Here is an 11,100-nt window from a genome sequence, read left to right on the forward strand (position 1 = left end):
TGTGACAGCGTCCGGGTGGCCAATAAGGCCCCGGGGATGTAGCCTACCTTGTACAAATATTCGCATGCCGCTCGACGCCCGGGTGATTACATCTGCAAGCCACATAAGCTCCAAGACTACCTCCTTCGCATGCCACTCGACGCACGCCCACTACTCAACGAAATGCTCGGCTAAGTTAAAATGAGAAGGAAGAAGAAGATTGACACATGGGCGACGTGTCAAAACCATGCGAGTTAGCATGAAAAACTGCTTTTGTTGAATTAATTAATGGATGCAACTTGTTAGGATTGAGGTTACATTTTGTCCGGTTTAAGTATTGAGGGCTCAAATCTACACTCCAGACGAGGAGCAGAGTTTCTCTGATGAGTTGATAAAATGGACGGTGGAAGATCGACCTCGCCCGTCACGCCCTTACCGTTTCCAGTTCGAGAGCCACCCTCACGTCCCTTTACATTTCCAGCCCTCCCCACCCACCACCCGCACCTCTCTCTCTCTCTCTCTCTCTGCTCTGCTCTGCTCGTACGGAAAACCCCAATCCACCCACGACCAGCCAGCCAGCCAGCCGCCGCAAAAGCCGCACTGAGTCCCTAGCCCCAAACCCCGGGGATCCGTTTGGTGGAGGCGAAGCATCGGGTCAGGGCGGCATGTCCGGCGGCGGAAGAGGAGGAGGGGAGGAGGAGGAGGTGGTGCACATGGAGGACGCGGTGAACATGCTCGTGGAGCACCTCGTGAAGCCCGTGCTGCCGCGGGGCGCGATCTTTGGCGCCGCCCAGGGGGAGCGCCACATGGAGCCGGACAAACAGCGCGCCGTCGCGCAGCAGGCGAGCAGCTCACCTCTCTCTCTCTCTCTCTCTCTCTCTCTCTCTCTCTCTCTCTCTCTCTCTCTCTCTCTCTCTCTCTCTCTGGTCGTTTCTGCGCGGGAGCGGGGTTGGGTTGGTGGGATTCCCTGCGGTTTTGGTCAAGGTTCGCGCTGGTTTGGGAGGGATGCGCGGAAATGCCCGCCCGCAAGGCTGATTTCCGGTGGATACTAGTGAATTCTGAGGATGTTTTGTTTGTCTCGTCGTAGTCGTGTCCTCGTTGGTGGATCTCTCTGTACCAGCGCGCGGCGGCGAGGGAATTGGGGCGGCTTCCCACCCCGGCGAGGAACGGGGATGGGAGGAGTCCTTTTTTTTGAGTCGAGAATGGGAGGAGTCGGGTGAAGGAAGAAGACGGCGAGGTGGTGGGCCTTAATTTTTCTTTTCTTTTTGAGTACCATATATAGGGCCTTGTTGTGCTGGTGGGTTGCGTCAATGGAGCTGGTGGTAATAGGCCTAGGCTGTCTGTCGCGTCCTAAAAAAAGAAGGGGAACCCCCGCGGCTGTCTGTCGATGCCGCTCTACGCGGCGGCGGCGGCGGCGAGAGCACGTCGCGTCGGAGGAGGAGGGGTAGGCGGCGCTGAGAGCGCATGGACGCAGCATTGGATCGGCCGCTAGGGAGCCAAGGCAAGCCGCAATCGCCGCTTAGTTTCTGCATTTCTCTTGTCAGTTGTCACCCTGTGAACAGAGATTGCCAATGTTGGTTGCTCTTCTTCTACGAAAATGATACACCTCTCTATAATGTATTCCAGAAGTGAAGAAGAAAGTAGGAGAAGCCAGCTCTGTCAAATTGTTTTCTCAAATGATGAAAACAGGAAACTATTTGCTCATCAATTTGACCTTGCAATGTTCTTCAGATTTATCTATGAATTTGAAATGGATTGGATTGCGTGAGATAGTAGTTGAATGGATGTTTGGTTTGTCTACACAATGACTGGTATGTTTGGTTCAAGTCATTGCCATGTCATGCTTACATTTCCCCCTTCAGTTTAGTGTTTACCATTGTAATTATATAGTGTGTTTTCCTTTGGTATTCATGGTAATATCCCTCGTTGTATCCATGAAATGCTTGTTCTGTTTGGGTGCACTGCGATATGTTTTTGTGATTCGGTTTCTGCTCGGAGACATTTAAGAAAGCATTCCTCTGTCTGTGCATATGATACAATGCGTGTACTACATAGCTGTTTAGCTGCTAACCCCTCACACTTGTGTGTGGTTTCGCAGATTCACACGGCCATCATCTTGTACAACTACTACCACAGGAAGATGTCGCCGCAGCTTGCATTTGCAGATCCCAAACGGTTTTTTGTGTGTGCTTCTCTTTCTGCTGGAGAGGATCTGCTTGCGTACTTGAGTATGGTTCATGAGCGTGAGAGCAATCCTGGCAAGCATGTGAGGCTATCTGTTACTGACAGAGCAGCGATACAGGCATGTGAGATCGCTGAAGAACTCGACGCGAGCAAAGATTCTCCAGACATGGCAATGTGGCCAATATCAAAAGTTGCTGTGCTTCTTCTTGATTTGACAAGAAAAAAATGTTTGATTGAGTATAGTGCTAATACCAAGGGTATCTGGTCAATCATAGAGAAGGAAATAGATGCAACAGCTGGTAATTCACACAGTACCAACCAGCCAGCAGGCCAGGAATCAACAGGTAAAGGAAACGTGGGTGCTCTGAATACACCATATATGCTTCGTCAACAAGCCTATTCGGAGGTGGAACGTAGAACAGGTCAGATTTTATAATTACAGCCCGTAGTTTTATGTATCAATATCTGTCATTTTATTTTCATTTTTTGAGTTGCCAAGGTGTTGCTTCTATCCGATATTTAACTGTCAACTCTGTTAAATTTTCATCCTAGAGCATTGAGATAAAGTGTGAACCTTTGTGTCTACAGAGCCATGTCTCTGTAGTTTCCTCACTTGGATCAGGTGACTATTAGTATTACGGAATGTTGATCAGAGTTTCTAGTAAATAAGCATTTACATGAGTTACTGTTGCACATGGTCCTAAATTTAAACTGCCAATGAAGCCAAAAAATGAGTTTGAGTCATACACTTGCTTTACATCAAACAAGAACAAGTGCATGGTCCCAGAATGTACCCAAAAATGTACCTCTGTCTTGCTTTTGACTAGTGTAAAACCGGGACAAGCAAGAACATCAGAAAATATAATTAGTTAAATTATTTGCCACTACATTGTTCGTCTCATTTGTTTTGGTTGTGTACAAGCTGTTAGCTACAGAAACTTCATTTAATTTCATCAACTAGCAGGCTGAAAATAACTTGGGACACTATAATGGTTGGTTCCCTTGTACATGACCTGATAGCCGCAAATTGTTTGATAGAGAACGCTATTTATTTGGTTCTATACTTATAATAGTTCAAAAAGTGTAATTTATGAACTTGATTTTGTAAATATTATGTTTATTTTCTGTTTGATGCACCTATGCATTGTTTGCTGCTCACTATGGTAAACTTATATGGTCTTAATAGGTATGAAGGGCTCAAACTTGCGTCTTCTCGATGAAACTTTGGCATACTCGTTGAGTAAAGAAAGGACGACTACCAAGTTATTTATTGTGGAGTATGAGCAAACCATGGAAGGCAACCTTGTAGAAATGTGTCTAGAAGAGTTGATTAGCAGGTTTGCGTTTACCTACTAGATAGTTTTATGCTTTTAAGTTACATCCCTTTTGATCAACCGTTATTCAATTTATTGAATAAGACCATTGTGTGGTACTTCTTGATGGAAAGCATACCCTTTCTCAACGGTACTGACACTTTTGGTTTTCCTCTTTCACAGTATGACTGGTCCGCTATTTGCAAATGATCCATTTCCAAAAACAACATCTGTAGTTGAGTATTATCACATTCTTCCGTATAAGGAGATTTTGTTTGAACTCCTCCACAGGTAACATATGATTTGTTCTCGGTTATTTATGCGTGATAGTAGGGCAATGGAACCTTTTGGGTAATGATGATAAATATAACACTTCACATGTTTCAGGAAATGGCCTTCTGATTCTCCACTGAACGAACAATCACATCGACATGGAAAAGGTTCATTGCACTCTGTAATAGATGAAAATGTGGAAGAGCAAGATGTGAATAGCACGTCTAAGATGCAAAAACGAATTACAAAAGTGTCAACTCCAAAGCAAAGCAAACAAGCAATTGCTGCCAATAGCAACCAGGACTACAGGACCAGCAAGCACAAGAGAAACAGCAAAAGAAAATCTGAAGCCTCCAGGGCTGATGTCTGTGCAGAGGGTCCAGATGCTGAGATCCACAGAATAGAAAATGGTCCACCTCCTGTTATTATTGATTTGGAAACTTCAAAACCTCTGACTAAGTCAAGAAATACAAAAGCTGCTGCAGCAGCAAGTCGAGAAACTAAAATCCTACAAGCCGGTTAGTCACTTTAACTGTATTACGAATTTACCGATCACATTGTTCCTTATTTGTGTTCTGATACAATCAACTTTAATTGTTCAAGTGGATAAGAACAAAACACAGAAGCAGTCTAGACGTGACAATGTGCCCCAAGATGTCTTTACTGCAGAGGTAAGCCAAATTACAGCTTGAAAGTATTGAAATACTTTTTCAGTAAAGTATTGAAAAACTACAATACTAGGATACATCAGGATCACACGCACCCTAAATAGTTATAGAAAATAAACTTCAAATATGTTGACCTTTTAATAACATTAAATCGTATGGTTCCATCCTTGTCTATAAAAATGTTATCGTGATGATTGTTGCTCTTTATTCTATTCGTTTGTGCTCTCATACGCACCCTACTATAAGTCTCTAAGTACCTGAGACTTAGAGCATTTCTCATTGGCTATCGCATGTCTCCACGTGAATGTTTGGAAAGTTGTGACATCACATTTATAAAGGGGAAAACGGCGCAGTCCATTCCTATCAAATAAGGGATAATATCCCATTTAGTATAAAGGATGGTGTATTAGTGACGAAAAATATCTTATTGTTAGGAAAGTATTCAATTGGTAGATCTTATTATTAGGAGACACACCCTAATAGATCATCTCCATATAAAGAGAGGAGCCACACCCTCCATGGTCAATCAACCAAAAGAAGTATTTATCCTTTTCATGGATCAGTTTCAGATGAGTAGGCCACGTTTTTTGTGGGATTCATCCACTCTGCTGACTTGAAGAACTAAGAAGGTCTCTGTTCGCTGATTTCATCACGTAATTAGCATACACCACGAGCCCAAAACTTTGCAGCCGTTTTGTTTACATATGGTTGGGATCAGTTACCACACAATCGGATGCGACACCATTCATTACCGATTACGGCCCAAATCTACAGTAATAAAACTGATACCAGAGGGATCCTGCACATCTTCTCCCTACACCTTCCTTCCTCCTGGCCGCACCTTCCTCCCACCCTAGGTGTCCCCACACGACGGGCAGTAGCACCTTACCGATTGATCCCCTCCATCATGGAGCAGCATAGCCTCCCGCAAGAAGATTTTTCGGTGTTAGTGGAGATCGGTTCGGTGCTGGTTTGCGAGGGGATCAATATGGCCACTAAGTAAACGACAAATCCTGCCGTTGAGGATGTGACTGCTCTGTCCGGCCAGGAGGATGCAAGGCACATGAGGAGACGGTGTTCTTGGCACGGAGTATGCCGGCAAGGAAGCAACAAAGACAATGGCTGATGAGAAGGGATTAGATCTGAATTGATGAGTGTTTTCTTCCCCAAATATGGTTTGATTTTTCAATTGTTTTTCTTGGTTTGGATTTTTAGGCATTCCTATGCCTACGAATGATTGTCTTCACCTGATCTTTATTTTTGAATTGTAATTCTTGTGCTTGGTAGTTGGATGTTCAGGTGATGTTCTTTTGACTAACAGTGGCAACCATTATAATCAGGAAACAGATTTGGGTTTTCCCTATTCCATTTGCGATACCAGTGCATTATGTTTTTGTTGCCGTTTTTGTTACCTTTTTGCTCAGCCAAACACCTCTTAATTGTTCTATCAGGCACCACATGTTGATCTAATGAAGAACCGTGCTTTGGAACATCAAAATATGGATGTGTCAGAAAAGTCAGGTTCGGATACACCTACCCAAGACTGTTTATTTCTCCTATTATTGGTTCTTGGTCCTCCAAGTTCTTAATATATGTGTTCCAAATTTCATTGAAGGTGGCACCACTGAGTACACCAATGACCAGATATATGATTCGCTGCAATCAATTCAGAAAATACGGGATGAGATTGTATGTTATATGTATTTTCTTTTATTTCAGGAAAGAAAACGATGCCTCTTTATTATAATTTTCTCCTATTCTCTCTTCGTTTCAGCTTCGCAAGGAATGCATACTTCAAGAACGAAGTGCTCAGTGTGATATGGACATTCAGACAATCTTGAGCGGTATTCTACCCTTTTCACATTTTAAAAATGCTTACATTTATAATCACGCTGTAGAACTGTTACACTTTTGTGGCCAACATTGTGGGCATGTTTTTCTGGGAGCGATACGTTTCCAAAAGTTATGTGATAAAGTGATAAACTGTGGTGTATCATTCTTTTCACTGTGCACAAATCGTCCGCCGCACTTTGTGATGTATAAATCGTCCATCAGAAGTGTGGCAAGTGAGTTACACGGCGTTCTTGAAGGAGACAATAACTGAAGAAAGAGACTCTCTCGCCACCGCGTCGCCGCCACCCCCCCCCCCCCCCGCGCGGGCGACCGGCTGCGCCTCCTCCCTCCTCCCTCCAGGCCCCCCTCCTTCCCTCCCGCCGCCGTCGCCGGCGCCCGCGGCCGGCTTGGCCCCGGGGCTGCTGGTGGCGGCGGCCTCCTTGCCCTTCCCCTCCCGGTCACTCTCCGGCGCGGGCGGAGCTGCTCCGGGGGGCGCACTTAGGCGGCGGCGGTCTGGCGTGGCGGCGGGGTTTCGTGGCGTGCGGCAGGCGAGCAGCTGGGCGGCGGCGCCGCCGTTGGTGGCGCGGCGGCGTGACCTGGCGTCGTCCGCTCGGCCCAGATCTGGGCCCTTCGGGCCCCATCTGGGCCTAGGCGGGCCGGCGGCGGGGATGGTCTCCGGCGTGGCTTCTGGGAGGCGGGGGAGACGCGACGAGCGGCTGGGCGCTGGCGGCGCCGACGCCGGCCTGCTGCATCGTGGCCGGCGGGGCTTAACGGGCCCGCTTCGGGCCTGGCTGGGCCAGGGGTGGCCCGGCATGCCCCGCTGCCGTGTCCGGATGGCTACCGCGACGGTGCCGGAGGCACGGGCCTCCCGCACGATGGCGGTGGAGGTGGTTCCCTCCAGCTCGGCGTCGGTGTTGCTGCTCCCGTCGTGGTACGCTTCTCTCCGGTCCTCTTGGCCTCGTGGTGGTGTTCGTAGTGAGGCGGCGTGGGTGGCGGCGCTACTGCGTTGGCGCATGATGGTGGGCGGCGGTCTGGCTGGTCGGCCCCGATCCGTTGGGCGGTGGGGTTGGAGTGCGGGAGAAATCCTTGCCGGTCCTCGGCTCTGATGCGGTCACACCTGCGGGTGCCACCATTCCTTCCTGGAGGGTGTCGGTGATATCCATCCCCCACCTCCCTCCGCGTGCCGGGGAAACCCTAGGACATGTCCGGGCAGCAGCGTCGTCGGCGTCGCTTTCCTTCTTGGAGGTGCTGCTTTGTACGCGGTGGTTCAGAGCCTCGGGCTGTGGTGGTCTGTTTCTGGTGGGCATTGCGGTGGCGGGTCATCCGCGCTTTGTCGAGCTGCCGTTGTTGGCATTTGTTTCTTCTTCTTTTTCTTTTGGGCTTGATGTGCTGTTCGCCCCAGCGATCTTTGTATCGGTGTTGGTTGCTTTGGAATACAAAGCGGGGGGAAACCCTTTTTCGGTAATAAGTGTGGCAAGTTGTTTCTATATCAGGTCCCCATTTCTTGTACTCATCATGTTCTAAAACTTAATGCAGAAGGGAAGATGACACCAAAAACTGCATCAATAATACACAAATACAAGGAAACTTGCTCAGATATGATGGATGTTGCCAATTCATCTTGCTCTGGAGATGGTGGCCAATCCATCACTCAGAGGAAGGGATTGAGGGAGGCACTCCTCCGACACAATTCATGCGAGGCAAGAAACCTTAAAAGCTGAACTCATGTATTACAGTAGAATTTTAAATGCCACCTGTACCTTTTGACACTTGTCAGTGCAGGAGCTTGATGAGATCTGCCGTGGGGGCAATTGGATATTCCCAAGATACACAGTAGTACCTTCAGTATCAGATGGTATGTACAAATATTTACTTTTATCTCTTTGATTTTCTGGATGGACAAGCATTAGGTCCTTGGATCCTATAGTCATACGAATTAGGAATATCATGCAGATGAGTCTTGTGCCACGTACTTTCTGATTATTGTTTATCAAATTCAATCTCTATAGTTCTTGGTTCTTTTCCTGCATTGCGATCGTAACATACATAGTGTACTACGCTAACCATGCTTAGACCAAAAGAGTTCTCAAGGTGTCAGATCAATTGGCAAGTTTTCTCTTTTGATGTCATGTAGCAATCCACATAGGCCACTTGTTTGTTTACCACATGTGTTAGGTTTGTTTAACATTCGATCGATCAATGCTTTCCTCAGACATGTGGGCACCCTTGTAGACTTTATTTAAGATCAGACTGATTAGGTCCCCAGTTAGCAATAACCAGAACTGATGTTTGATTGACTATCATCTCCTCCCTCTCATAGCTCCCTGCTCTGAGCACTTATTCACTAGTCCTTTAACTATCTTTTCAGGAATGTTCCACGCCAGTGTACGTTTGACATGCCCCGAGTTTGAGATGAGCATCACTGGTGGCCCTCGTCTGACCGCACACGAGGCAAGGTGCTCAGCAGCTGCCAATATGATACTGGAGCTTCACAAGAAGGCGGAGGAGGAAGAACAGTAGGGTACCTGGTGCAAAATCACAACTCCTAAATCGCGGTACTGCAGGTGGCTGGAACGAGTTGTTATTTAGTCCTTACAACTTTGAACCAAACTTCGTGTGGAACATAATCACGTTGGTACCTTGCCTAGCTATTTTACCTACGGGAGGTTGACTCCTTGTGTCCTGTCGGTATTATGGTTGTTTGTTAAGGTCGTGACCAACCCCGGACTGTTATTTGAAAATTTCTGTGACGCTGCAGCTTCATTGTCTATTCTGTTATGGAAGTGAACACAAATTGTCTAGCTATTTCTTGAGTTCTTGTTGTCACATAATTATTTAGCCGATGCTGCCAAGTGCATAACAAAATTGGGTAGGTTATGTGCGCCTCTAGTTTAGATTTAACTACTAGGAGCCAGAGGCACACATACTTCCTTGCATAACATTTAAATTGTAGGCTTCAAGAATTTTTTCAAATTGGGTCGGTTATGTGTGCCCATGGAAGTAAGTTAGATTGTTAGCCTACAAATTGTCTAGCTAATTTATGTGTGCCTCTGGTACCTTGCCTGGCTATTTTACCTTCCGGAGGTTTCTTTGAATGATCGCTAGGTGTCGCTGCAGGTAGCATACCGAGAGAACAGCCCAGATGTTTTTTACATTGAATGGGCATATTTGAGTAGCAATTTGTTATTTGGTTAGGAAGTTTTGAATTTGTCTTCTCAGATTATACTGTATGTTTGACACGATGTATTCACATGAATATTGATCTTAGACTTTTAACTGTTCTTTGGCTATGTAGAGCTCTTCCTTGTATTTCAGTTCCCTCTTTTGTACTGTGAGCCTATGTGGAGTTGTTCAGTGTTCTTTAGCCATGTAGTTATCCTTGGTCCCGTAGGAACATATTTTCCGTTTTAGCTCATCCATGTTTCCATGGAGGCTCCAGTAGTGAACCACTACGGTTCTGCTCTTCGCGAAACATTATTACAGTACAAGGGTTTCTATCCGATTCTGAGTTCCAGCTGCTTACCGTGATCTCTTCGAATACTTGAAACATGTCATTTCATCCTCTTCCTCCTTTTTTGACACTATTATGGGACGGAAGGAGTAGTTCCAATTTGCAATATTGATACATTTCACAAATTGCAAGCCTCAGCCAAAGCAACGCATGATGTACAGCAACTGTAACCATTTGGAGTTCTGGCGTTGAGGCAGGGACAACTTACATCCATGTGAGATAAGCAATGGATGGAAATGCACCAACTTTACCACTCGTTGTTCTGATGTGTGAACGATAGAGCTACATCAGGCTGGGTCAATTACATCCTAGTGAAATTCTGAAGTATAAACAATACTGCCTCCGTCCTGGTTTATTAGTCCCCCTCTTATTTAGGGTCATATTTTGATCATAATTTTAACTAATAGAATATAAGTTATAAATAGAAACAATATTATCATTGGAAACTATGTTCAAATACAAATCCAACAGTATAATTTTTCATGATATGCATTACTATTGACCAATAAACCAGGACGGAGGTAGTACTGTGCAGTACCGACTCTCAAGCTAACAATCTAACAACGTTGTGACCAAGCTAGTATTGTTTTAGATTTAACTACTCAAAGCCTCCAGACATACTTGTATAACATTTAAATGGGGCCAAAGCACAATTTTGAGAATCTTCAACGGCAAAGAACCTATCTCAAACATCTAGGAGATGACAATCAATTACCACATGCTAGTTTTTTTTTGTTGTTGTCCAATATACAAATCTCATTTTCACAATCTTGGGCTTCTTTTGCAACAACACTGTTTTATAGAAATCATGCTGGGCTCTTTCGTGAAATATTGGATAAATGGAGCTGCACATTTTAACATAAGAACAACCTTGTCTTGTCTTCTTGCATTGCTCTGTGGACATGCTCTCGTAATAAATGACAATAACATGAGTTGTTTGCTTCTAGGGAAGAAAAGTTTTGAGCATGATCCCTTGGATTTCATCTTGTACATCATCATGTACGTGTCCATATTTGCTCTTCTTAGCCCTTTTGGTGTCTTGGAAGATTTTCATTTGCTCCTCTTCTTGGATGCAATGTCTTGGCCCTTTTTGGTGACCCGAAGATTTTGCATTTGCTCAATATTGGCCTTTTTTGAGCTTGTCTTTCTCGGATGCAACGTCATCTTCTTAGCTTGAGCTAGCAATTTCTCATTATTTTTAGTGCCATGCGATTTCTTGACATTTTCTCCTTCATCAACAGGGCATTTCCCTTTCTTATATTATGAAATGTGACTGGAGAGAATATTCAACCCCTGCCAACTCGGGAGCATCCGATGTATGATTACAAAAGCATATGAG

The 11,100-nt window shown here is 45.4% G+C and overlaps 1 protein-coding gene across 1 annotated transcript; it reads left to right on the forward strand.

Moving 5' to 3' along the window:
* Positions 1 to 448: 448 nt before the first annotated feature.
* On the forward strand, positions 449 to 9,055 carry LOC123143808 (uncharacterized). Its single transcript, XM_044562804.1, has 12 exons — positions 449 to 821; positions 2,078 to 2,585; positions 3,350 to 3,500; positions 3,660 to 3,767; positions 3,864 to 4,267; positions 4,353 to 4,420; positions 5,869 to 5,938; positions 6,033 to 6,106; positions 6,192 to 6,261; positions 7,787 to 7,950; positions 8,033 to 8,105; positions 8,619 to 9,055. The coding sequence occupies exons 1-12, from the start codon at positions 645 to 647 to the stop codon at positions 8,768 to 8,770; spliced, it is 2,019 nt and encodes a 672-aa protein (XP_044418739.1). The 5' UTR covers positions 449 to 644; the 3' UTR covers positions 8,771 to 9,055.
* Positions 9,056 to 11,100: the final 2,045 nt, after the last annotated feature.

Source organism: Triticum aestivum, chromosome 6D (genome assembly GCF_018294505.1).
Source record: "Triticum aestivum cultivar Chinese Spring chromosome 6D, IWGSC CS RefSeq v2.1, whole genome shotgun sequence".
In the NCBI taxonomy this organism is placed as follows: Eukaryota; Viridiplantae; Streptophyta; class Magnoliopsida; order Poales; family Poaceae; genus Triticum; species Triticum aestivum.